The 27170-nt window shown below is 40.2% G+C and overlaps 2 protein-coding genes and 1 long non-coding RNA gene across 7 annotated transcripts in view; 1 reads left to right on the forward strand and 2 right to left on the reverse strand.

The window, feature by feature from the left end:
* The window catches only part of ZMYM6 (zinc finger MYM-type containing 6), a 122497-nt gene extending 119852 nt beyond the window's left edge, over nucleotides 1-2645 (reverse strand). For both annotated transcript variants that reach the window (XM_045476639.1, XM_045476645.1), the window contains exon 1: nucleotides 2559-2645. The gene's annotated coding sequence lies outside the window, so the exon portion shown is untranslated. The remainder of the gene's footprint in view (nucleotides 1-2558) is intronic.
* On the reverse strand, nucleotides 1079-17648 carry SFPQ (splicing factor proline and glutamine rich). 4 transcript variants are annotated; one of them, XM_045476652.1, is made up of 13 exons: nucleotides 16731-17647; nucleotides 15849-16037; nucleotides 15212-15513; nucleotides 15016-15111; nucleotides 13789-13985; nucleotides 13560-13644; nucleotides 12728-12845; nucleotides 12347-12395; nucleotides 12145-12266; nucleotides 6563-9738; nucleotides 3339-3386; nucleotides 2559-2645; nucleotides 1079-1170 (listed from the first exon to the last, which is right to left on the reverse strand). In XM_045476652.1, exons 1-10 carry the CDS (start codon nucleotides 17538-17540, stop codon nucleotides 9601-9603), a joined length of 2106 nt encoding a protein of 701 aa, XP_045332608.1. In that variant the 5' UTR covers nucleotides 17541-17647; the 3' UTR covers nucleotides 1079-1170; nucleotides 2559-2645; nucleotides 3339-3386; nucleotides 6563-9600. The 4 variants fall into 4 exon arrangements, with proteins under 4 accessions (XP_045332608.1, XP_045332610.1, XP_045332606.1 ...); XM_045476654.1 differs by lacking the exon at nucleotides 6563-9738 and having other exon boundaries at nucleotides 16731-17648; XM_045476650.1 differs by having other exon boundaries at nucleotides 3339-9738.
* Nucleotides 10942-16076, forward strand: LOC123597586. The gene is made up of 3 exons (XR_006712169.1): nucleotides 10942-11062; nucleotides 13198-13209; nucleotides 16066-16076. It is a non-coding gene; the product is annotated as an uncharacterized LOC123597586 (long non-coding RNA).
* Nucleotides 17649-27170: the final 9522 nt, after the last annotated feature.

The following is a 27170-nucleotide window of genomic DNA, read 5'->3' on the forward strand; positions in this document are numbered from 1 at the left end:
ATCAAAAAGGAGCAATAAAAACTTGAACCAAAAAAAGGACTGAGAAGATTCTGGATTTGGGATGGCTGGCCTCTAAAACATATGCCAACCACAGTGAAACAAGGACTAGGAGTAGGAGAAAAACAAGGTCTTGACCTCATCCCTGGTACTGACCACACGCGTTTTCAAAGCAAATCCCATGGGAGGGGTGACTGTTACACTTTCAACAATCCTTTGTGGCTTTCTTTTTCAAGTAACACTGAGCAAACTTCTGAATTCCAAGTTTCTTCTCTTCTGCTTACTTACAGCAAGCTAACAAACTAGCACTTTCTGAAATTCTGCACTATACAAATGAGGCCCACAGAGACCTAGCAACAGAATTACCTTTTAAACATAGGCCTCACACACCTTATCCCAAACAAATGCTTAAGCTAGTGCCAAAGAGTCCTTTGACTAACATCTTGTCAAGTTTCAAGAATGACTAGAGTGAAAGGAGAAAAGCAGATCTTACTTCCAAAGTTCTTTATTAAGCAGATTTTACAGCCAATTCCAGCAAGCTTTTCCCTACATCTATATTCAAAGACCCTGTCCATTTGCTACCGCATTATGAAATTCAACTTAGAGGAAACCTCGTCATTTGGCAAGCTGTAATTCTGTCTGTGCTTCTTTGTGAACTAACAGGAGTACCTTGTAATAACCAGCATCTGAGGATTCTTTTGTGAAATACAAAGTGGGACACAAAATGCTATAATGCCTGAAACCCAATGAAGGAGGGGCATGTAGTTAATTGCTATATTCATCATATGCTAATTTTAGGAATAAAACCTGTAAAGAATGAAGGCAATTTTAAACTAACGATGGCTAAATCAGGTTAGTTAGGACAGTGAGGAAGGGCCGTTAGGTTGATCAGTAATTAATGTTGAAGTAGCTCTGCCAAAAAGGTCCAAGAAAGAGTCCTGAATTATAACCAGTTCTATGCCCACAATATGGAGCATCTTTTTATATCACCTAGAAACAAGGTGATGACATATAAGGAAAATTCTAGGAAACAAAAGGTCCTAACTTAAAAACAAAAACCAAAACACATAAAAGCACAATCTGATTTTAAAATGTCTTTATTAACAACAATTAGGTTGCTCATTCCTCTTTGCCCTCTTCCTCACTGGTTTTCTGGACACAGTTCACCTGATCCTGCCAATTAAAAGAAACAATTACTCCAAAATATGTTAAGAATCAGAGTTCTCAAACATTTACCATTTCGCACCAAGTAAACTTCCTAACACCAAACAATACTAATCAAGGAGTGTGGTATTAAACAATATTTAATGACCTATAGAATTAAGGATTCTTTAAGAAGCAGATGATTTTAACACCAGACTTTGTCACCAGCTAGTTGATTCAAGTTTACTTCCATTCACTAGAACTTAAGTAGCAACCACTCTTGGAAGGAAGATATAAGATACTCCATTAATTGGCACCTTCCCTAGGTTTAAGATATAGTCAATTAATTATTGCTATTTCTACCTTATTCTCTTTTCAAACTACGATTATGACAGCCCTTTAAACCTGAGTGATTATCTAGTTATCTATTTATGCAATTTGTATTAGATGAGAAGACAGTAAGCTATTGTCCACCTACTACCTTTCTGTAAAATACTGGCACACAGTTATGTCCATTTGTTTACCTACTGTCTATGATGGCTTTCCCAGCTAGAATAGCAGAGTTGAGCTGAGTTTTCTTTAAAATTGCCAACCCGGGGGGTGTCTGGGTGGCTCAGTCCCTTAAGCATCTATCTGACTCTTGATTTCAGTTCAGGTCATGACTTCATGGTCATGAGATGGGAGTCCTCACTGGGCATGGAACATGCTTAAGATATTGTCTCTCTTTGCCCTTCCCCCGCTTACACTTGCTCTCAAAAAAAAAAAAAAAAAAAAAATCTCACAAAACCAAACAAACACAAACCCCAAAATTGCCAACCCTTCTAATACATCAACCAGATGAGATCAACTATAGGAGATCCCATCAAGTGACTATGTGGTTAAAAAACCGGGAACTCTGGGGCACCTGGGTGGCTCAGTTAAGCACCCAACTCTTGATTTTGGCTCAGGTCATGATCTCCTGGTTCATGAGATCAAGCCCGTGTCAGGCTCTGTGCTGACAATTCAAAGCCTGCCTGGGATTCTCTCTCTCCTCCCCCTACCCCTCCCTGGCTCACGCACACACCCTCTCAAAATAAACAAACATTAAAATAAAAATACAAAACCAACCAAGGAACTTTAAATTTTCCAAACTCTCCTCTGCATAGTTCAATGGACAAAGGTAGATATACATACATACTCTTAGAGAAAACTGAAGTCCCTGTTCTCCTGAGGCTTGAGCCAAACCAACAAACAAGGCCTACAACCTCAAGAAGGCTGTTAAAATGATTATAAATATGTACTATAAAAACATATTCCCTACAAGGAAGTTTTAACACAGAGTAAATTAAAATGAAATATTCACACGTAAATAATCATGTTTGGAACACCCAAGAGTTGTCCGGAAGGCAGTTTACAAAGTTAAGAATGATTCCACTTACCCAGACACTTCCTGAATCTAACAAGTTGTGGCTTTCCTTCTTGGCTCATGTTGTGGGATATCGTCTTGAGATTAATAGCTTATCCACCTATCATTAAAAATAGAATTTATATAGCATATTAAATTTTTTTAAATTAATTGTTAGTATGTACATTGTATTCTCACATCAACGAGAGGCACATTCTGGGGTACAGGTCTGGGTTCCAATCAGTGGTTTTTATTTTCTTTTGCTGTTTTTACTTAGGAAGGACCTGGCCCACACCAAGGTGACATTCTAAATTTTCTTCACATAACACTTCAGAATTTTTCCTCCTCTACCAATGACCCATTCTGAATGGGTCAAAAGTGGAATTTAGAGTACTAAAAAGATGGCAGTTCTCCACTAATTCAAGCCTTCTTTGTCCATTTTCTCTACATAACCATGTATCTTTTTCTATAGTTGTAAAAGTAACATACAATGTTAACATACAAAGTTAATAACATACAAAGTATAATTGACACACAAAGTTCTATTCGTTTCAGGTACAGATTCAACCATTTTTTTCAATTCTCCTACTGTTTGACACTTTTATAATAAAATACTCCCCACTTTCTCTTTCCCACTCACATTCACATGCAAACAACTATTTTCAGAAACAAAACACTCGGACATTATCTTAGGAGAGGTAAACATCTTAAAAATCAAACATGTTTCGTCCCACATAGCTAAACCAAATTATTTAACCTTTTTACAAATCAAACTCAAACTCTCCTACAGGTTAGGACTTCCAAAGAAACTTACTTGAAGTGAATGAGTACTCCAATATCAGCCAACATCAATCATTCTTACCTAAAGAATAATAAAAGAAAGTTAATATAAAAGACAAGGGTATAAAGGTTTTGAAAATGCTAGTTAACTTCAAAATTTAAAGAGTAAATTCCAGAGACAAAAGATTGGGGGCAAGTTACGGAATAAAAAAACAACAGGAAGAAACTTGATGGGGGGAAAAAAATCTAAAATTATTCTTATGTAAAGTAATAAAGTAGACAGCTGAATTCAAATAAAAATTGTATCTTAATTGAAATACAAAAGCCTAACTGCTATTTTCACCAGTCTGAGCACAATCCAGTTTGACTGCAACCCAAAATATACTATCCCTTATGTGAAGGTATGTGACAACGTTTACCTTACCAAATGAGTTTTAACATCAGCTCTCTTTTCATATAAAAGCACATACCCTGCCCCCCATTCAAGTATGTCTTCCATTCTCAGGTGGACTGACCACCTTCAGCAGGAGTCCTCCAAGAAGAGTGCCCTCCCCACTCCACAGTACACAACACTGCAGCTGTTATCCTGCAATCCTATGTATTTGCCTCGTTCTTTCCCTCCAAGTCCTCACTGAGTTTTAAGTTGGGGCAGGAAAGCTATGCTTATTCGGGACAGCAAGGAACCTGCGTTTTTCTGAGGGAGAAGACATTCACCTTCACTATATATATGCCTGGTAGGGCCGCAGTGCACAAAAACCAGAAAGATCAGCCTTAATTCAAGTTCCAGGTTTTTCTTCCTCCCTGATTATCAGTTACTGCCAAGGGTATAAAAAATAAGAGTTCCCTGTTGCACATGTACCATCCATAAGGGATACTATATCGTTTTGCATTCTCCCCCATTCTCCAGATTATCCTAGTACTCTGCATCCAGCCCCCTTCTCACCCTCCAAATAAAATCTTTTCAGCACTGGTGTTCAAAAGCAACATTTTTATGGTTGATGGTGTACAACTGTGAGAGTTCCACAGTTGAGTCTTAAAAATTGCCAATCATTATCTAGCAGCAATGACAGATGATTAGGAGCAGTCAAATCCTCGGAATTCTTTCCCTAATAGGCAGCCATTTGAGAACTGCACTAGCTGACAGACACTGAAACATTATCAGCTAAAGCCAAAACCAAATAAAGGCCCAGAACAAGCATCCTGGCTCTCTCAAACCTGTCCAAAATCATTAAGGGAAAGGCAATAAAAATGCAGGACTGTTGATCATGTCACTGCAGCTGACAATGATTAACAATAGGAGACATGCAACCCCCATTAAGGTTAAAAGTCCGAAACTAGTCACACGCATCTCTTTTCTTGGGGAAAAATGAGACTATTATACATTCTTGGTAGGTTTTGCAACCTTGTGTGAAGAGCACCCATTCCATTTCTTTCATCTTTCAGAAAGCACCGGTATCTGTTCCAAGGGCCTAACAGTACGAAAATGCATTCTGGCATCACACCTCTGAACTTTAGACCATTCTCATTAAAAAGAATAATTCTGGTTTGCAACAAGGAAACACTATGAAATACAATGCAAGCACCTCGGTATAGTGGTGTTACTGAAGCCCATTTATTCCCAGCTTTTTGAGTGAGTGATTTTAAGATCCTCTACACTAAGATTCACAAATTATAGCTACATACAAATCGAAACTAGTTTAGAATTGACTTAAGTCACAGGTTTCTCATTTCAAAGTGCAAAAACCTACTCATCTTGAAATAAGCAGAAATGAAGCAAAATTAACCCCCCACCCCAATGATGTTCCTCAAGTCCATATATTGTAACAAGTACGTTCTCTCAAAATTGTTATTGACTGTTAAGAAATGAACCTGAGCTTTTATTTCTAAACACTTGAATCACTAAATCACGGTAGCAAGTGTTGGCCACCGATTTAATGGATTATGCCACAGGAAAATCCCATCGGGGTTGTATGTCAATTTAGCGACACTATTGTCACTAATATTGAGCATTATGTTTGAACTGCATTGTATTATTAACAAAGAGCTAAACTAGTCACCATTTGCTTTTTCACCTAACAGGAGTCAAGGTATTTGTTTGAATAGACTACGTATTAAAGTACAAATTTGTCCCCACCTTGTGAATTGCTTGCCAAAGAGCAAGCCATTTTTCTCGATACAATGGAAGAAAATTCTCATAGTCACGAAGAGTTTTCACCGGCATTTATGCAAAGTAAACCAAACTTCCAGTTACAGAGCAGAAAGCATTATACGTGAAAGCTGTTTCCATGCATGCTAGCTAAAAACCAGCTCGGAGACCAAAGTTAAGTTGAATTGAGGTCTGGAACAACAGTCGATGCAAAGCTTACAAAGCTGAAGTCCTAAGCAACCAAAGCTGCTTTTGAAGACTTTTTATTTTTTTATTTTTGATAAGCATTTTGGATTATAACATCACATCCCTAAAGCTAAGGGAACCAAATTCAAAAATCTACTCTGAACATTTGCAGTCATCCTACAGAATACGACGAAGAAGTCTTAGGATTGGGAAATGATTCCCAACGTGTATTCAACTGCAGGCAAGTCAACATGCCACACCACTTTCCCCCAGGTTTAGAGCATAGACATATTTAGACAAGTCACATAACTTGGAACTATTCACATTAGATTCCCATCTAAGCCCACGTTAGTAACAAAGGTATTCCCATGAAGCCCATTAAAAAAAAAATTTAAGTCACATTACAAAAAAAAAAAAAAAAAAAAAAACCACTGTACTTTTTAGTCTTAATTCACTCCAACCTGCAGAATGATTACCAAGATTGCATTCTGAAATGGATATTGCTGACCTATGGGCAGGTCAGTTTGCTACAACAGAGACTCAGTATCACATGCTGTACAGTCCATGTCAAGATGCTAAAAGCACTCTACTTTCCAAGTATGGTTTGATTCCCTCTCCCCCACACCACTGACGTGTTCCACGTTCTCTTCAGTTACAATGCAACTAAAGGAAACCACACAACTGCATCAGATGTACCAAAGAATCAAGTTTGCACTTTTTATCTGAGAACTGCAACAGCACTGATTTCTGCCTGACAAATTACAGCTTGAAACCCAAACCCACGCAGTTTTGATAGCAGCTAGCTTTACCATCCAAGTGTTAGGTGCTGCACTGTAATTTCATGGTCAGAAGTGTGATGTCAGAATGCCCACGGAATAAAAGTACATAGCAAGTCACCAAGTTAGATTATATTGCTTGTTACCTACCTGTATGCAGTCGGCAATGAGAATCTTGGAGCAAGCAGGAATACTACATCCGGGTCCTAATGTCCATTGCCATTTGCGGTACTACGTTCCTCACAGTTACGCACTGCAGAAATGCTGGCTAAATGCAGTTATGTAGCAGGCCACTACTTTAATAGTGCACAATTGCAGTCCAAGAACACCAGAAAACATCCCGCCACAACGTAGTGGCTTGCCCGAGAAAAGCCAAGTATCTAAATTTTTGTCTGCCATAATATGCCACTTATAAAAATTGCACAGGCGTAACGTTACAATTTCCCAAATTATTATCTGTTTGTATTAGTGGTATAATACATCTATATAAAGAGTGGTGGGGTTTATAGGACTTCTTAGTTTTAATTAGTGTTCTAAGCAGAGGATTATGGTTTCACTAAATAATGTGAGCCATTCAGTTAATCTTATAAGGTACCTATTGAATACACTGGGATCTCATAGAGAATGCAGTTTAAAGATTAGGAGTAATAAGCTTAAAATGATCAGTGTTCCTCTTAAAATAAAATTACGAGAGAAAGTGGAGAAGAGGAAATGGGGGCAGCTGGTTTCTTTAAATAAGAAAAATGGCTGAAATACTTCAAAAGTACTACATTCCCTTTCCCACCCATTTCATATCAGCTTTTAGGAAACTCCTTTTTAAGAGGATTTAAATTCACATTAAGCTAAAAACTACCATATGCATTCCAAGACTTATTGAAAGTCTCTTTGAGTAGCTTACAACCCTTGGTACACTGCTGTTTCAGTGAGGAAAAGGCAAAACTTAGTGGAAACTAAGCAACATTATTTGCTAAACAACGCTTAGCAATTCTACAGCCCACAGTAAGGCTAGCAAAACCACAACTTTCAGGAGATTATCCATTAGCATCCTTCACCACTCTTCAAAGGTACAGTACTAACAAAAGCTTATTTTAGGGGTCTGTGCCAGCATCCCTTATAAAGAAAGGCATGTAATCTGAAAAATAAACTGAAACATTAATTTTATAGGCAGATTTTCCCACTTCCCCACCAGCCCCCGCCCACACACATTCACGTTCACCCTCTGTGGGTGTCCCATGAACACCCCTTAATTTATCATTAGTGGAGTCCCTACCATACAATTCAATCAAATTGTAATGGATTCCTTTCAAATCCAGACCCTTGTTTCCATACAGAAAACCTCATACATATCACCAATTAATGACTTGGGACAAAACTTCCTCATGGATAGAATTATGGTGGAACTACTACCCACTTCCAAGTGTCTTGGGGAAAAAATAATAAACATATTCTAAGGAGATTCTCTTCCTTAATTAGCACACCATGTACCTGTCAAGTCACACAACCAGAATTGAGTGACATGCCTTTATACTCCACTAGTGTTTTACTTTTAGTATTATCCAGTTTCCTATGCAGAAAGTGCTCAGAGTTTCAACAAGAGGTTTCCCTTTGTACTCAGGCACAATACTAAACTTCAGCATTTAACGAAGATTTGATTTAGAATTTTACTTTTGCCAATTAGCACCAAGAACAGAGGTGAAAAGGAGGAAGACACATTCCATAGTAAGAGTTCTGTAATGTACAAATTTGAATGGAACTAAGAACAAAGCCAAACCAATTCAATTACTTTACCTACTTTTAGGAAGCTGTTCCTCTGCTAACATACATACGCTGGGAAAACAGGTTCCCATCGTACTATCAGACAACAATAACAATCTAATGTTAAGTCAGAATGTCTTATCCTAATGGAAGGAGATTCAATGAAGTTGACAATCAGCTGACAACACCATCGAAACACTCCAAAACTTTATGGTGGGAGAAAGGGGTATTTGTACTGTGTAGCATGAGCAACTCTCTCCAGATTTAGTGCTACATCAAAAGTAAACTATAGAAAAGCAGGTTAACAAATAGTTTACAATAAGAATCGTGATCTACAACGCTACTGGTCATTAACAGTCACCACTAGTTCTTAGAAAAGAGAACAAGTTTTCATAGCCCTACAGATTTTGTCCACCAGAAGTAGCACAAGGAGATGTAAAAGTTACAGAGTACAAATGTATACGTAGCTAAACCTACTTCATGGTTACTACGCTTCTTACTTGCAAGTTGAATTTTTCACACTAAACCCCATCTTCATAAATCGCTTGAAGTAATACATGAAAAGACTTCATGTTTAACAATCTTTAATTCAAATATGAAAGTTCAATACAAGCCATTTGTAGGGCTTGGGACTTGTTCTTTTAAAAACAAGAATGGAGGAATGCAACAAAATGATCTTTCCACTTTTTTCTTCAGAAACTTTCAAGGAAAGGATAGATCATAGGGCCATAAAGATCCATTTAGTCAAACCCACTTTCTCCCCCTACCAAGTCTTTCACCCATTCCATAATCTTAATACACAATCCTGAAGGAAGAGTTACAGTTCAGCTTGCTTACATAACCATTTAAAAATACTTAGCACCAGCTTGCTTCCTATAATGCCAAACAAATCATGAAACTACTTCAATATGCATTTCTTCTTTTTAAAACAAGGAGGGGGGGGTGGTACTTATTTGTAGAAAGCAATGCTTAGCCTACAGATACATTTCCCAGAAATGGCATATGCCATTCAAAGGCCTAGACACGCTCATGCTTTCGAAGTGGAATACCTAGCCTAATGTGCATAGAAGCATGAATGGCAAAGTTGAAGATCAATATTATAACTATTTTTTCTATTTATTTGAAGCACAGTAAAAAAAAAATTGGTACACTTTGGAAATTCAGTGGCACAAGGTACACTGCCATAACTTGAGGGACATTATACAGTTAAAAAAAAAAAAAAAAGGAAATAAAAAGGAAAAAGAATTCCCCTGTTTGAAACACTGCATTACATAATTTTACCTGCCCAAACAGACCATTTACAAATATTAGGTCAATAAACTGCTAACATCCATAAAAAGGTAGCTTTCTTACTAAAATGCAAGAATTTAAAAGATTGGTATCTAAACAAGAAAAGACAAAAACAAACTGGAATGAAAACCTAGATATCACATCTAAAATCGGGGCTTTTTGTTTGGGCCTTCATACTCTTCTCTCCCTCTACCATATCCTGCTGGAGTTCCAGGCCCCATTCCTCTAGGACCCTGTCCACCCACAGGTCCCGCACCTCCCTGCCCAAAGCGCTCAGTACGCTATTGGAACAGTAATTAACAGTTCATTATATGTAGTTGATGTCCATGTGTGTTAAGTAAATATTTTAGAAGGTTCCGTAGTCAACGTTCGTCGATACAATCACCAATGAGTCGATCCACAGGTACCGGGAACATAGAAAGGAAAAAAGGGTAATTTGAAAATTAGTTTACGATAATACATGCCTTGTGGTATGTTCCCACTTGAGCCATTCTCATACACCTGTTTCAAAGAATAGGTCTTCCCTGTAGTGCTAAAAAATTTAAGAATTAGTGCAGATGTGAAAACCCATTCCAAAATGAGTTTTAAGAAATTTCACATCAGATTAACCCACTGCAAAAGCTTGCAAACTTCTCACTTTCAAGGTCTGAACAGGAAATTTAATTTCCAAGTAAGCCTAACAAGCCCAACCAGACAGATTCAATTCACTCAATGAAGTGACAAAGACCTACTCACCAGTTAGTGGCATGAGCTGCATAAGAAACCTTGTGCTTTTCAAGATCTTAAGACACATCTGCTAAGTTGCAGAATCTTAAAACGTTCAAAGTTTTAATAAAATGCTACCAGACTACAAAAAGAAAAAGCATAAAAGACTAACAGATTTAGTCACTTAACCGGCACAGTAACTTCATTAAAAGTGTTGCCATATTCTCACAGGTATACCACCTTCAGAACCATCACTAAATAAGCAGAGACAATTATGTTCAACAGTAGTATAGTTGCAAATTGACTAAATATACAGCCCACCCCCACACCAGCCCAGCTTTTCCTTCGGGTCTTTGAAAGTCTACGGACACTTAGCTATGATTCCATGTTTTGGGGATCTCCCAAGCAGCTTAACACCAAGCTTAAGTGACTGCAGTAAAGCAGGACTTCGTTATTCCATCTAGTTTTAAGTACTTTAATCTTAGAAACCTATGTTCCCAAACAGAGAAATCCTATTGATATGCAAAGCACAAAAGCCTTACAAATTCTATTCAAAATAAATCAGTTACAGAAAACATCACTCCAAAAGGGAGGGAAAAAAGCAGTGTTTAACTTCCTATACATAGTTCAAACGTGTTTTCTACTATATACTACAGGGCTACTGAAACTAAATCTCAATTCTTTAAACTATTTCTCAAAAACCTAAAAATGTCAGGGTTTTAACACATTGTACGGTGTTTCCCAAAAGCTATGAGAAAATTTGGGGGTTTCACGGTTATGTTATTACATCTCAGAACCCTACCTGTTATAGGAGACAGAAAAAATCTCAATTGTGGGAACATCATGCCAAATTATATTTTACAAATTTGATACAGACCTACAATCTGCCTTTTAGGAAGCGTATAAACCAAAATGTTACCCACGTTATGTTTTAAATTCATTTTGAAGAAAACAACACTACGTTTACCCAACCAGCTATTTATGATTCTAATTCTCAAAAAACCTCAAGTAGGCTTTAAGTGGATTAGACCCCATAATAAATCCTTACATTCCTATTTGTAAAATAAACCTAATGAGCTATGTGTTGCAGCTTCCCTCTCCTTTGCCAAAAGCCTGTAGGTGAACCAATCATATTCAACTCAGTTATGAAAATGCACACTTCTCTAAACCCACCTCTAAATCCAATACTCAAATTTCCTATGGATTTGTAAAGCCCTAACACAGCCACTCAGACCAATTCACTTGGTTGTTTCTAAAGCATCCTGACAGACTACCTGTACAGTTAAAATATGAAAGCATCAAGAAGGTTCAGATCAAATGCACACAACTAGTATGCTTAAAATGGTCATGGATTGTTGCTATCCTGTAGCATATAGAGATGTCAGTGTTTTAGAAGGTGCACCTATTGACAGGCCCAACAAGTGGGAAACGACGAGTCAAAACAGTAAACAACTCCCTTCTCATGGGTAGAAACCACACCAAATATAGGTCAAAGTCCTACACATCACTAAAACATGCCTAAAACTATAAACTGCAAGTCTGATTCATACTTATGGCAAATATCAGCTTAATGAATGACAGTTTGCCATTTGATTACTCTCACGTGGATGTAGAATAATCAGGTACATCATCTAACATTTAGAATTTGGATTTGCCATGTGCTAGAGTGCAAAAGTACACAAGCAATATAATGGAAAGCACCTATGTCTACTTATTGCCGAAGAGAACTCCAACATACTACTGACAGCATTGACTTCTTGTTGGCAACCGTTTCTGTTTAGGTTACCGCATACTGAGTTCTTCTATGTTGCCAAAGTTTTCCTCAATATTATGATTTACATGATACGGGAACTAAAAAGAGGTTCAGTTACCTACTTAAAAAAAACAAAACAAAAGAAAAAAAAAACAGAAAACAAAACACACACACGTAAGTTGTGAAAAATGAGAATTTCCTTTGTACTACGTCACACAGGATACATTACCATGTCGCTTCCCATCATGGAACCACTCATGGTTGCTGGTGGAACTCCAGGATTAGCTTCATAACCTATGCCACCACCACCACCTAGAGGTGGAAATTTCTGGCCTCCTGAACCATAGGGATCTAGGAAACAAAAATGCTGGTTACAACTCAACCAGAATACAGCTCTTGAATGGTACTGCTAATATTATTTTCATGCTTACCTCCCATGTTCATTGCTCCTCCTCCACCCATTCTCATGTCTCTTTCTCTCTGAAAAGAAAAAAATCCCTTTCATATGTCCAAACCAAGAATTCTTAGACAAAAAAAAACTCCAAAACTCAAAGATGAAGACTATTTTTAAAATCAGTATTCTGAAACCACTTGTTGAAATTCGATTATCCAAAAACCGATAAAGCTTCTTCCTAACCAATGAAATCTTTAGGCCCAGCCAAGAAGATAAAACTCAAAGCGTATCATAATACACTTGTAAAAACAAAAACTATAAAGTGAAATGTTATATTTAACTTAGTAAGACTTCATATTTTTGGTACCTACAAGTTTTGTAGACAACTCCAACTAGACTGCAATAGAATTTTACTTACTGGATCCATGTAGCCCATCCGGCTATAACTTTCCTCTCTTTGGCGCCTCATTTGTTCTTCCATTTCACGTTGACGAATCATCATCTCTTCTTCCCTTCTACGTCGTTCTTCTTCTTGCCTGGAAATATTCATCAAGCACATGAACGGTCACCCACATCTTTTAAAAGTTAATTTGAAGGGGTGCCTGGGTGGCTCTGTCAGTTGGGCATGTGACTTCGGCTCAGGTCATGATCTCAGTTTGAGTTAGAGCCTGCTTGAGATTCTCTCTGCCCCTCCCTACCTGTGCTCTCCCATGCTATGCTATCTCAAAATTAATGAACTTTAAAATAAATAAGTCAACTTGGAAAAAGCTAGGGGTCTGCCTCAGAGCTTTACAAAGTCTAGGTTAGAGGAACACCTGGGTGGCTTAGCCGATTAGTCACCTGACTTCGGCTTCTCCAAGTTCATGGCAGTTCATGGGTTTGAGCCAGGCACTCTTCTGAGTAGAAAGCCCACTCTGGATTCTGTCTCCCTCCCTCTCTGCCGCCTCCCTGGCTCGCTCACCCTCTCTCTCAAAAATAAACATTAAAAAAAAAAATTACAAAGTCTAGATTAGAGCAAACACACAGGAAAGCCTGAAGAAAGTCTAGAACAGACCTAGAAGCATTCTGGCAAAGAAAACTGGTGTCCTAAATGAAAACCTTACACTCTACTCTAATTTAGTGTCAAACCAACACTGACATATGTCAGTATTTAACCTCTGTATGCCAACACACTCACCTGCAAGACTTAGATGTATCTTTTCCTCTAAATGTTTATGCAGAAGGCTTAATTTAGTTTAACAAAATTTTACCTTAGCTGCATTTCTTTACGTTTCTGCATTTCTTGATTATGAAGTTCTTCCATGCGTCTTAATTCTTCCTGGCGTCTCATCAGATCTAAACATTAGAAAATTTTGTTGTGAATTCACATTAACGGGGTTCTAAAAAGTTCAAAAAGCAATTCAGCCTATCAGTGAAATTTAATTCAAAAAGCAATTCAGCCTATCAGTGAAATTTACACAACAGGATCTTTTTTTTTACCTTGACGCAAAAGATTTGCCTGATGTTCGTGATAAGCATCTTCCATTTCACTTTCCAATTTGTCCTTTGCATCTTTCATGTTTTTTTCAACTTGCTCCCTTTGCTGTTTCTCCATTTCATCCAGGGACTTCCATCGCTGAGAATATTCATACTCAAATGTGCCATGCTGGGCAAAACGAGGAGGGGTTTCTCTCTCCCTGACAATATTTCAACATGAACCGATTTGTGGATGCACATAAGAAAGACTACTCAATTACCCTAAAAACACTGATTTTGCCCCTGGCCTATCGACTCTAAGAAATACCTAAAGGCAGGGGATGGCAGGGGCGCCAGGGTGGCTCAGCCAGTTAATCGTCCAACTTCTGGTTTTGGCTCAGGTCATCTCAGTGTCATGAGATCAAGCCCTGAGTTGGGCTCTGCGCATCATGACAACATGGAGTCTGCTTGAGTTCTCTCTTTCTGCTCCTCCCCACTCACATTCTTTCTCAAAATAAATTTTAAAAAATAGCTTTACATCAAAAATAATACATGTCCCAAGATGCCTGGCTGGCTCAGTCAGAAGCACATGACTCTTGATTTTGCGGTTGTGCATTTGAGCCTTATGAATTTGAGCCCCGTACTGGGTGTAGAGATTACTTAAAAATAAAATCTTTGGGTCGCCTGAGTGGCTCAGTCAGTTAAGCGCCCAACTTCACTTCAGGTTGTTATCTTGCAGTTTGTGCTGACAGCTCAGAGCCTGGAGCCTGCTTCAGATCCCATGTCTCCCTCTCTCTCTGCCCCTCCCCACTCTCTCAAAAATGAATAAACATTTAAAAATTTTTAAACCTTTATGTAAAAAAGTAATACATGTCCCAGAATTCTATGTTAACAGAAAATAATGGGCACTGAAAAGCAATCCTACCTTCCTCATTTCCTAATTGTTTCCTCTAACCAAATGCCTAATCAAGGAGTATTTTTTTTTCCATTCTTAAAAAGGAAGATACCTATTCATCACACAACTGTTCTAAAGACAAAACAAAATTGCATGTAAACTACACCTATCTCAACAATGAATACTAGGCATTTTGAAGATCTCTGCTTCAAAACCTCTAAACTTCCTGAGCCTTAGATTTCTATCAAGCATATATGCATTTGAAGAATTTTGCATTTTCTAGGCAAAAGTGAAAAATTACTGCAAATTGTTTGGACTTAAATAAGAAAAATGCTTAAAATTTAAATCAATCTTACTTTTGATACATTGGATTCTTCTGTGCAAGTTTTTCAGGAAGGCCATCTTCATCATCTAATTGTTCAAGTGGTTCCACAATGACTGGACGAGGAGTTCTAATAACAAAAATGGTTCCATCTTAACTTCGTTTCAGTTTTGTTTCAACTTCCTCATCCAAGTTAATAAATAAAAATTAGGATAAGCACAAGAACTTACGTTGTTAGTAAGAAAACACCTTCACTGCATCTTTCAAATGCTTTCCTTGCTGCTGGTTTGGAAGCAAACTCAACAATGCCTTTCCCTGTAGATCTCCCGCGATCATCCACAATTACAACAGCCCTTTCAATAGGACCAAACTGGCTAAAAGCTTCTTCCAACAGTTCATTGGAAACATAAGGTGAAAGGTTTCGAACAGAAAGGGCGGCAGCATGTGTGGCAAAGCGAACCCGAAGCTGTCTACCTCTCATCGGTGTATCATCAAGTTCAGCTTTGGCAATTTCAGCCAGTGCTCTAGATTCCTGAAAGTTATCAGACATGCTCATGTTAATAACCTATTGGCTAATGTCCACTCTGAAACTGTTAAAAGCTTAACACCCACTCCTATTCTTCCTCAGGCTCAGTTCAAGCAACCCTCCCAGACACCACTCAGGGTAGGTAGTTAAATGTCTTATCCACCCACTCTCCCCTTTTCTTAGGTACCAACAATTATTCGCTATATAAGTGGCATCTTGTTTGTAAAAAAGGTGAAAAATTTAAAAACCAACTTATTGCTGTTGGTTTGAACGCTAGCGTCTGCAGTAGCAAAAAATGAAAACACTCTACTAAATCCACATTAAATTAAAAAAAAACTCACAAGTTTAATAAATCCAAATCCTTTGCCTTTGTTGATAAAAACTTCTCCTGGTTCTCCATATTTAGCAAATAGTCTTTTGAATTCATCCTCTGTGATATCAGCAGGTAGATTCCCAACAAATAACCGACAACGCTGAGTGTAAGTTTTCTCTCCAGGCCTCCTCAAGAGAGACAAGTTGGCTTTAAACCCCTAATGAAAAAGAAAGGAAATTTTTCAGACACCAGTCACCTCATCAAGTAGGAAAATTCAGTAACAATGTTCGCTTTTCCCAGCCTGGGTAACACCACCAACGGAGTTATTCTTCAATGCCGTTTAAAATCAAAACAAAATTTTACTTATTTGCGGATTTCCAATGCAGTTAACTATCCGAACATCAAACAGCCCAAACCATCCACAACACTCGAGAATAGACCTACAGACCTCTCTAGACTCGACTCTACATGAGCAACCTCGTCAGCTGTATATGCTTAGTGTCGCTAACAAATCTACATCGTAGCAGACGTTAAGTCAAATCAAGTATTACATGAAAAAGAATGACCAAAACCCTGCTGTCACCCACATGACTTGTGCCTGCTCCTGTAAGGCCGGAAGTTCCCAGATCTCTCCAACCCTACACAGCACGCTCTAGTCTGGTTCCCAGGACCCGCTAGCTTTAACATGGCCCAGGGCAGCTTGTCATCGCCTGCCTCCCCAGGCCAGCCTCCCTCGGGCCTCTTAGACGCCCCACGCCGTCCGCCCCCTACTCCGGCAGCGGCCCCGCCCTCGGCCGCCCGCGCGCACGCGCTCTTTCCGGTCTCCGACAAAATGGAGGCCGGGAAAGGAAGGAGGAGGGGGCCGCCGCCATCTTAGGGAAATCGACGCGTAGCTCCGGGAGATACTCACCTCCGAGTCGGAGATCTTCTCCTCGCTGCGGCCACCAGGCCCGCCGGGTGGGGGCCCCTGGTGGTGCTGCTGGTGGTAGGGTGGGTGGTGCTGCCGGCCTCCTCGGGGCTCCCCGCCGCCTCGGTGTGGCGGCTTGGGGTGGCCGCCAGGAGTACTTAGGCCCGGGCCGCCGCCGGGCTTCGGCCCGCCTGGCATTTTGCCGCCTTTCGGGCCTCCGGGTCCTGGGCCCTGCTTAGGACCGGGCCCCGGGCCCCCTGCGGGTGGAGGCGGGGGGCCCCCGGCCTGAGGTGGGGTGGTGGGGACACCGCTGCTCGGCGGCGCGGGCGGGGGCGCCCCGGGGGGCGCCGAGGTGACAGCGGGCGGCGGGGTCGGGGTGGGGCCTGGGCCCGTGGGGGCCCCAGAGGTCGGGGGAGTGGCGGGCGGTGCCGAGCCGGAGGCCGGCGGAGCGCTGCCCACTCCGGGAGCCGGGCCGGGTCCCTGAGGAACGACGGGCTTGGACGAGTCCTGTGGCGGCGGCGGCGGCTGCTGATGCGGCGGCTGATGCGGCGGTGGCTGAAGTGGCGGCGGCTGCTGTGGTGGCGGCTGCTGCGGTGGTGGCTGCTGCTGTTGCTGGTGCGGAGGCGGTGGTGGGATTGGGGGCTTGGGGCCACCCTGGCCCGGGCCGGGCCCCATGGGTCCGCGGTTCTGATTGAGGCCCATGCCGGGCGGCGGGGAGCGGAAGTCGTGGAGGCCGCCGCGGCCGCCGCCTCCTCCGCGCCGGTGGAAGCCGCCACCGCCACCGCCACGGCTCCGGAACCGATCCCGAGACATGTCTGTAATCAAGGGGCGGTCGAGGCAGAAGCGGAGAAGACGCTCTGGGAACGTGGAGGCCACCTTGCTTCGCACAAGATGGCGGATGACACAGGCGGCGCGCCGCCTTTGTCCTCCTCTTATATAGGCCAGCTGGCTTGGCCCCGCCTACTTCTCGATCTGTAGCTCCAATAGCCAATTGCAAGTACGGTACTTGATGACACAAAGTTACGGAACGCTAATCTTTCCGATTGGCTTCCGGATTAGAGGAGGGAGGCTTGGAGGGGCTGAAGTTTCCAGTTGGCCAATGAGCAGAAAAGGAGTTGGCTGCAGGCCACTGTGATTTGCTGTGAGAAATTTGAATGGGTTCGCCAGAGCAGTTTTCCCTGATAAGCCACGGCCCTATCAGCTCCTGGGGAGAGATGTTAGAGGACCCTTTTCTTTGTTGATTACTCCCAAGAGCTGCCTCCGGGTATCCTTGCCCTGAAAGAACAGCTGTTCTCCGTTCTCGGGTTCAAAAGCATAAATTACGTGTGTCTACTATCTACTCTACCGTGTTCTGGGCCAATTAAACTTGAGAACTAAAATCTTACCGATTTCACACACCCAAGCTTACTGATTTCATTTTGGAACCTCAGCGGAGTACAGGTTTGTTCTAGCAGTATAAATTTGGGAATAGGCTTAAATTAGTGAACTCTTTGTTAAAAAAGGAAGTTTTGACTGTGTGTGAGCGTGTGTGTAGACTAGTAATTTACAAGCACAAGTCACAGGAGGAATATAACATTTTCCTTAATTCCTAGCACTCAATACTTTGTGGACAGATTAAGATACTTCTAAATTACAACGTTAAAATATCTGTATGGAATCAACCAATGGGCACCATCCTTCTTCCTTCGTACAGCATCTTCTAACAGTATCCCTTAACACCCTTCCTAGTTACTGTCATCTGTGGACCTTTTGATGGATCGATCATTCCTCCCTCAATTAATACTAGGCCATGGCTCATTGTCCTCCTCTCCATCTCTATTTCTGCTCATCATTCAACATCTAGGTGGATGAATACCCAATACTCTGTCAATTCTTTACCTCCAACAATCTTCTATCCTATAGTAGCTACCCAACCCCCATCATAGTCGCCCTGTGTTTGTTATTGCCAGTAACTACACCATCTCTAAAATCTCCTTTTCAAGAATCTCAATTGTCTGATCAGTAACTGTAACTGTCCAATCAGTACCTCTTGATTCTTTGACTTCCTCAAAACCTCCAAATCATTAAATGTACTGCTTTTTCACTATCTCTCACGTTCTTATGGTCATAACTTGTGTCACCAGGTTTAGATGTCATGATTGTCTTGTTTTCCTCTTTCTCCATTACACTAATCCCAATCCTCACCTTCTTAATGAGAGCTGAGGCTTTCAATTTAAGTTCTTGACCACAAACCTCAAAAGGGCATTAGACTTTTTCTGGCATCTTACTGAATTTCACTAGTAAATTTACTTTCTCACTTCCCTTCTTTCAGAGATAGAGTATTTCATGCTTTCTCTCTTCAAACTCCTACACATTCTTCTCTCACTCCACCATAATGAATTCTCCTATTTTTGGGGGAAAATAAAAATCATCAGAGAGCAACATTCTCATCCAGCTGGAAAGCCTCAAGCCTACTTGCATTTCTTTTTTTTAATGTTTATTTATTTTTAAGAGAGCGAGAGACAGAGCATGAGCAGGGGAGGGGCAGAGAGAGTGGGAGACACAATCTGAAGCAGGCTCCAGGTTCCAAGCTGACACCAGCAAGCCCAACTCGGGGCTCAAACTCACAAACCATGAGATAATGACCTGATCTGAAGTCAGACACTTAACCAACCGAGCCACCCAAGGCCTACTTGCATTTATACCCATCTTTTCTGTCTTCCTTCCTGATACCATGAAAGATGTGTCTTTGCCCCTATCAAAGGGCAGACTCCCCCTTCTAGTATATGGATCCCACCCCCTCATGCCTTCTCAATGATTTTTCCTTGCTGTATTATTACTTCTATTGGAATGTTACCACCTTTAAATTTTTTTTAATTAATTTTTTATTTTTTGAGAGAGAGAGCTAGAGCATGAGTGAGGGAGGGGCAGAGGGAGAGAGAGACAATCTTCAGCAGGCTCCACTCCCAGCACAGAGCCCGGTGCCAGGCTCAATGTCACCACTAGGAGATCATGACCTGAGCCAAAATCAACTCAGACATTTAACCAACTGAGCCACCCAAGCGCCCCTGGAACATTGCCATTTTCAAAATAAACAAAACCTTCCTTTTAGTCTATCATCTCATTACTTCATTCCTCTTTACAACAAAACTAAAACAAATCTACACTAGAGGTCTCCAGTTCCTCACCTCAGTTTCCTCTTAAATCCACCCCAATCGGCCCACTCTTCTCCTTTAAGGATTCCTTGCCAAGGATGCCAGTGATCCACATGTCGCAAAATCCAATAAACACTTCTCTATACTAATCTCGGGGCACCTGGGTGGCTCAGTCGATTGGACATCTGACTTTTGATTTTGGCTCAGGTCATGATCTCGTGGTTCATGGGTTCAAGCCCTGAGTTGGGTTCTCCGCTGGCAGCACAGAGCCTACTTGGGATTCTCTCTCTCTCTTTCCCTCTCTGTCTTTCCCCTGCTCGCTCGCTCTCTCAAAACAAATAAATAAACATTTTTAAAAATCTATACTGGGGCACCTGGGCGGCTCTGTCGGTTGAGTGTCTGACTCCTGACTTCGGCTCAGGTCATGATCTTATGGTTTGTGGGTTCAAGCCCCACGTCAGACTCTGCATTGACAGCACAGAGCCTGTTTAGGATTCTCTCTCTCTCTCTCTCTCTCTCTCTCTCTCTCTCTGTCTCTCTCTCTCTCTGCCCCTCCCTCCCTCCTCTATAAATAAATAAATACATAAATAAATAAACTTTAATTTAAAAAAAATCTAGGGGCGCCTGGGTGGCTCAGTTGGTTAAGCATCCAACTTTGGTTCAGGTCATGATCTCACAGCTTGTGAGTTCAAGCCCCATGACGAGCTCTGTGCTGACAGCTCAGAGCCTGGAGTCTGCTGTGGATTCTTTGTCTCCCTCTCTGTCCCCCTCCCCTGCCCACACTCTGTCTCTCTCTTTCAAAAATAAACATTAAAAATTTTTTAAATAAAAATTTAAAAAATCTATACTCATCTCTTCTTACCTATTAGCAACCTTCCACATAGATGGCCCTCTGTCTTTTGTGAAACACCTCTCACTGGCCTCTGTGACACCACACTCATGATTTTTCTCCTGCTTCAGTGATCCCTCTCTGTTGCTGACTCCTCACTCATAGGACTTCTAAATGCTGAGATATTTTGGCGTTCATTTCTGGGTACTCTTTAACAACTGTTCTCTACTTATGTAGATAACCTTTTCAAGACCAAATACCATCTAAATTTATATTTCCATAGTAGAGTAGATCTGTCCTCTGAGTTCCCAAGTCAGATAGTCAACTTGGAGGTGTTGCTGGCATGTCTGATTTAGTATATGTAAGCTGGAGCTCTTGATTTTATCAACCTAACCAGTTCCTCACCACAATCTTCCCCAGCATAGTAATTAGCATCGCCTAGTTGTTAAAAAACAACAAGTATTCATCCTCTTCATAAAACCCCCAAATCTGTTCTACCTACAAAGTATATCTTGAATCCATTTACCTCTCTCCATCTCTACCACTACAACCTAATTTTTTTCACCTCCATCTCATACCTAAAATTAACTCAACCACTTTTCAACTTGTCTTCTTCCTCTCTTTCTGGGTGCTCTCTGATCCATTTTCTTCTTCTTCTTTTTTATAATGTTTATTTTATTTTGAGAGAGAGAGAAAGTGGGGAAGGGGCAGAGAGAAAGAGGGAGAGAATCCCAAGTAGGCTTTGTGCTGTCAGCACAGAGCCTGACTTGGGGCTCTATCTTACACATAAAATCATGACCTGAGTTGAAATCAAGAGCTGAATGCTTAACTGACTGAGCCACCTAGGCGCCCCCTCTAATCCATTTTCCATGTGGCAGCTAGGGTGATCTTTTAAAAAACATAATTCAGATGTCATTTTCCTCCCTTAAAGGCCCTCCAGTGGTTTCCATTGCTCTTAGAATAAAATCTAAACACCTTACCAAGATTACAAGGCCTGACTTGGTCTGACCCCTGTTTGCTTTCCCAGTTGTTTTTTTTTTTTTTTTTTTTTAGTATTTTTTAAAATTAAATTCTACCCCCAACATTGGTAGGGATCAAGAACTCACAACCCTGAGATCAAGAGTTGCATGCTGTACTCACTGAGCCAGCCAGTGACTGCCCCAACCCAGTCTTATCTCTCTAGTTCTCTGACTCCTTTCACTTGTTGTTCTTAGGATTTATCAAGTTACTTCGTCTTTATGCTTTTTGCCCCAGGGTATTTGGACTTGCTGCTTACTCAGCCTGAAGCACTGTTCCCCCACAACTTTCTGCAGTTATAGCTTTCTTCATTCTTCTATCTCAGCTTGAACGTCACCTCAAAAAGCCTTCACTGCCAATCACCACATCTGAAATAAGCCTCTGTTATGCCATCCTGTACATTGGTGTAATGTATAGAATAGCTCTCTTCACACATTGTACTTGTGTATTTCTTCACTTGTTTACTGTCGATCTCCTGTTAAACTGGGATTCTGAGTATGAGTTCTTTAAGACTGTACCACTGGTAGCTAACACAGACACTAACACAGAAATGCTTCATAAATATATGTTGAATGAATGAATGAAAGCATAACTCTGAAGAATGGGCTTTGGTTCCATCTCAAGGGCTGCATACCAAGGTCCTTTACTTTTCTAACACACTCCCTAAAGTGTACATACTCCTTAGGGAACTTGTGAGGATTATGCAAAGTGCTTTGTAGTTTCCAAGTGCTCAGTAAACACTAGCTATTGTTATGAGAAAATCAAAAACCCCTAAAGGCGCTTGAGTATTGACGACAAATATTTGGAGTTCAGTACAAAAAAGTCTGGTTAGTGTATTATTTAAAAAGGCAAGGAAATTTGTAATACATTTTTATTTGAACTGTATTTATTTACTCATTCATTCATTTTAAAGCAAGCTGTACACACCCGAAATGGGGCTTGAGCTCATGACCCCGAGGTCAAGAGTTGCATGCTCTACTGACTGAGACAGCCAGGACCCCTGTAATATATTTTTGAAGAAAGTCTATTCCTGAGTTTAAGAGTAGATTAAAAGAATGATCCACTACAACTAAGTAGTTTTTCTTAGGAATAGTGGGATGTCTTAACATTAAGGTATTAGAAGAAAAGTACTGGGGTGCCTGGGTGGCTCAGTCGGTTAAGCGTCTGACTTTGGGTCAGGTCATGATCTCATGGCTCATGAGTTTGAGCCCTGTGCCGGGCCCTGTGCTGACAGGTCAGAGCCTGGAGCCTGCTTCACATTCTGTGTCTCCCTCTCTCTCTCTGCCCCTCCCGTGCTCATGCTCTGTGTCTCTCTGTCTCTCTCTCAAAAATAAACATTAAAAAAAAATTTTAATGAAGTATTAAGTATTAAGCTAATATATCTCATCAATAAATGAAAAGTGCATGGATGCTGAAAGGCAGTTAATAAAATTCCACACTCTGAGTTTTACATTTTTTTTTAAATTTTGAAACAGGAGGATGATTATTCCAAAAAAATCTTTATTATATTGGATGAAAAAATTTTCAGATTATACCAAACACATTAGGAAATGGAAAAGTGGTCATTTTCTCCATTCCATATAATGGGAATAGCTGCCACTTAGTGACCATTAGCTTTACACTGGGCATTCTATTATCTCCATTAATCTTAACAACAATGCTATGATCTTGATGCTAGGATTATTTCCATTTTACAGATGAGGAGACTGGGGCTTACAGAAGTTTAGTAACTTTCCCAGCATTACACAGCTAATACATGAGCTGGGATTTGAATCCAGCTCTCTCTAATTAAACATTTCAAACTCTTCGCCTTCTGCTAGACATCCTCCTTTCATTCCAGATGTTGATGCTTAGGTTCGATTATAGCCTTAGTTATCAGTTTTTTAAAATTACACGAATAGTACACTACACATGTGTTAACCGTAAAAGATTCAGGTAATGAATACACTTCTAGAATAAATTCTGACCCTCATTCACTCACTCCCACTCTAATGTCAAAAGTTTTATTTTCCCAGAGGAAAATCTTTTATTCTTTTCTTTTTAAGGAAAATACTTTAATATAATAGGAAAGAGCTGCCTCAAATAATAGCCAATATCATAACAATAGCCAAACTTAATTGATCATTTTATATGCCAGACACTGTCATAAATCCTTAATATTAAATTTTCATTACAACTATGAGATTGATGGTATTGTTTCCTTCATTTTACAGATTAAAACACCACCACCACCACCACTGTAACCTCAACGAATACACTAACCTGATTTCTCACCTAGACCTTTGCAAAAGCTTCTTAAATGGTGCCACAGTTGCCCTCCTTCCTATTTTCCAGGCAGCAGCCAAAATTTATCTTTAAAAAAAACAAATCTGATACTTCTTACGGTCCTCTTTAAAACTCCTTATTGTCTTCACATCGCCCTTAGGAGAAACACACAAATCCAAAATTCCTGAGGTGGCCCTCCGTCCCCCAGCCATCTCATTCTTTTTCCCTTATCTCTCCCTCTTCTGTTCTTTGCTGTAGTCACCCTGACCACTTTTGAGTTCTTTAATTTATCATGTTCTCACCTGAAATAGTCTCCCTCTGGCCACTCTCTTCCCCCTTTTTGAGTAGCTCCCACCTGTCTTTCAGGACTTAAACTAATACCTGCCCTTCTCTGAAGGCTTTCTGTGACCCCAGAGACCAAGTTGCATCACTTAATTGTCACCCTGTACTTTATTCTCCTCACATCATTTCACTGATTGTGGAGACTTTCTGAATTGTACCCTCTAGGTTGTAAGATCATGAGGGCAATGACCTAGATTCTCTTTTAATCATCATAGCCCCAGAGCCTAGTGCTGGGACACTCAATATGTATTTGAATGAATTAAGAGATGAGTGAATGAATCAATCCATTAATCGTTCCTTTTCAGAATCATTGAAGAATGCCCCCAGTCATAAATGACTAATTTCAGATATTAGGCACAATTCCATAGTTCAAATGTAAATTATCCTGGATGGCATGTGGAACAATTGTCACCTTGTAATACTCTGGATGTGGGTGAACTTACAATTCAAAATTATAACTATAATAAATAACAAGTATAATTATCCTCTGGTTCAACTTTTTGTGAGCCTAGAAGGGTAGGAGATGGAGATAATATGCTTGCTGAAACGCATTGCTGCTCCCTAATGAATATTAATTGAATTGACTAAATTTACATCTTAAACTGTATCCCAGGGTCTGAGAAGCCATGTTGGTCAGCTTAATTTGGGTTAATTAGCTTGATGGTTTCAACCTTGCAGAGGCTATTCAGTTTCTGGATCTTTTGGGACTTGTCTCTATAGCTTCATGCATGCAACAGAGGCCTCAAATTATGTTGTTGGGGAGGAGAAAAGAGGGCACCTAAGCTCCTCAAGTGCACACTCCCCTGGAATAAGTGGCTTCTAGATGGGTCCAACTGGCAAACTCTAACGGTGCAGTAAAGATCCTCACCACTAGGTGTCTCAGTGGCCGTGCCACTTCCTCCATCTCCTTGGAAAGCAGCTAGCTGCACACACTCCATTACTCTATTGTTATTGAGCCTCCAAGCAAAGAAATTTCCGAAGGGTTGATTTCAATACTTGGTAAAATTTCCAGCAGATCTCATAAGCAACTAGATCGCCTCTCTCAATAATAGAAATACTGGATTAATCGCAGTGCCTCACTCTTCTTTCTTTCCTTTGTTTAGGGGTGACAAGCTGTGTTGGTAGTACATTTATTTATTTAATTATTTTTCTATTTATTTATTTATTTATTTATTTGGAGAAGAGTCTTAGCCTGAAATGATTATTATGTTCTACCTGATCTTGATCACCTCTCACTCCCATAGTGAGCTAAACGTCCTTCCAGGCTTCCTCCACATAGGTACTATATATAGCCTCGAAGACATTTGTCACTCTTTGCGGCTAAATTGACCACGTGGACTGATTTTAAAAATGAAAAAAGAATTTAAAGAATCACTAAATGGAGGAAGATAACATAGAGACAGAGCCCATGTATATGAATATTTACCATAAGATGACATCAGAAATTGATGAAAAACGAAAGAAATATTCAACAAATGGTATTGGAACAACTTGTGCATAAAAAAATAAATAAAATTACCAAACTAGCTAACCAAACTATTTTATAAGCCAAGATTCCAATAAACAGCCAAAATAAATGAACAAACATATGGAAAATATTTAACTTCACTGATAATTACAGAAATGCAAATTAAATTGGGATACCGTTTTTCATCTAGGTTAACACAAATTGAAACAGCCGCTACTGATACAGCACTTTTGGAAACTAATTTAGCATTCCTTTCAGCAAATTCATTCTCTCTGTCTCCTCCCTCCCCCTCAGTCTCTGTCTCCTTCCAGCTGCCTCCCCCATCCCCCCCCCTTCATTCATTCATTTTTATTCAACAAATACCCTCTGTATGCCTGCTTGCTAGGTGCTGGAACCTAGCCTAAATTCTAAATACAGGAAAAACTTTATATACAAATTTATTTGTCTCAACATTATCAGTAATAGCCTCAAATCGAAAACATCCTACATTGTCATCTACAGACGAGGTGACAAAATGTCTTATTTTGCTCAGGACAATCTTGGTTCATGCCTGATGTCTCCGTGTAATGCATAAATGGTGCCCCCTATTAAGACAACTTCCTGATTTGATAGCAGTCAAGTATCTTGAGGCAGGGTCAACATTTCTAATTTGTATAAAATCGCTACTGAGATTAGCTGCTGCTCATCAAGTTACTGAGGTTGGGTGATTTCTGGTTTTATATCTATTTTTCTATAATTTCCAGATTTTCTAAAATAGACTTTATATGCATATGGGCTTTACATGCATTAATTCATTTCATTTTCACAACCCTATGTTCTTTTTTCTAATGTCACTGTTTTTTTTTTTTAATTGGGAAATTGGAATACAGAGAGATTAAGTTACATAACTAGAGTCACAGTTATTAGGTGGTGGAACCAGGAATTATATGCAGTCTATCTCCATACCTTTATTTTTAAGTTTACTTATTATTTTTAGAGACAGAGCGTGCACAAGCAGGGGAGGGGTGGAGACCAGGAGAGACAGAAGCCCAAGCAGGCACTGGGCCATCAGCACAGAGCCCAATGCGGTGCTTGAACTCATGAACTGAGATTATACTCTAAGCCCAGATCAAGAGTCAGATGCTTACCTGACTGAGCCGCCCAGGTGCCTTATCTTCATACATTTAAACACCAAGGTATCCTGCCCATAGTGATAACTATATCCAATTGTGCTTGTAATTCATTCATGGGGGAATAAAGACAACCTATGCTCATAAATGTTATTTGAAAAGTGCTTACAAATGATACCTAAAAAGGTCTCTCTTTATCTCATAGAAACAAAATATTTTAAATCCACCAATTAGAAACACATTATAAAGAATTGATTTTTAAGAAACATGAGGCAAAAA

This window comes from Leopardus geoffroyi, chromosome C1 (assembly GCF_018350155.1).
Source record: "Leopardus geoffroyi isolate Oge1 chromosome C1, O.geoffroyi_Oge1_pat1.0, whole genome shotgun sequence".
Taxonomy (NCBI): Eukaryota; Metazoa; Chordata; class Mammalia; order Carnivora; family Felidae; genus Leopardus; species Leopardus geoffroyi.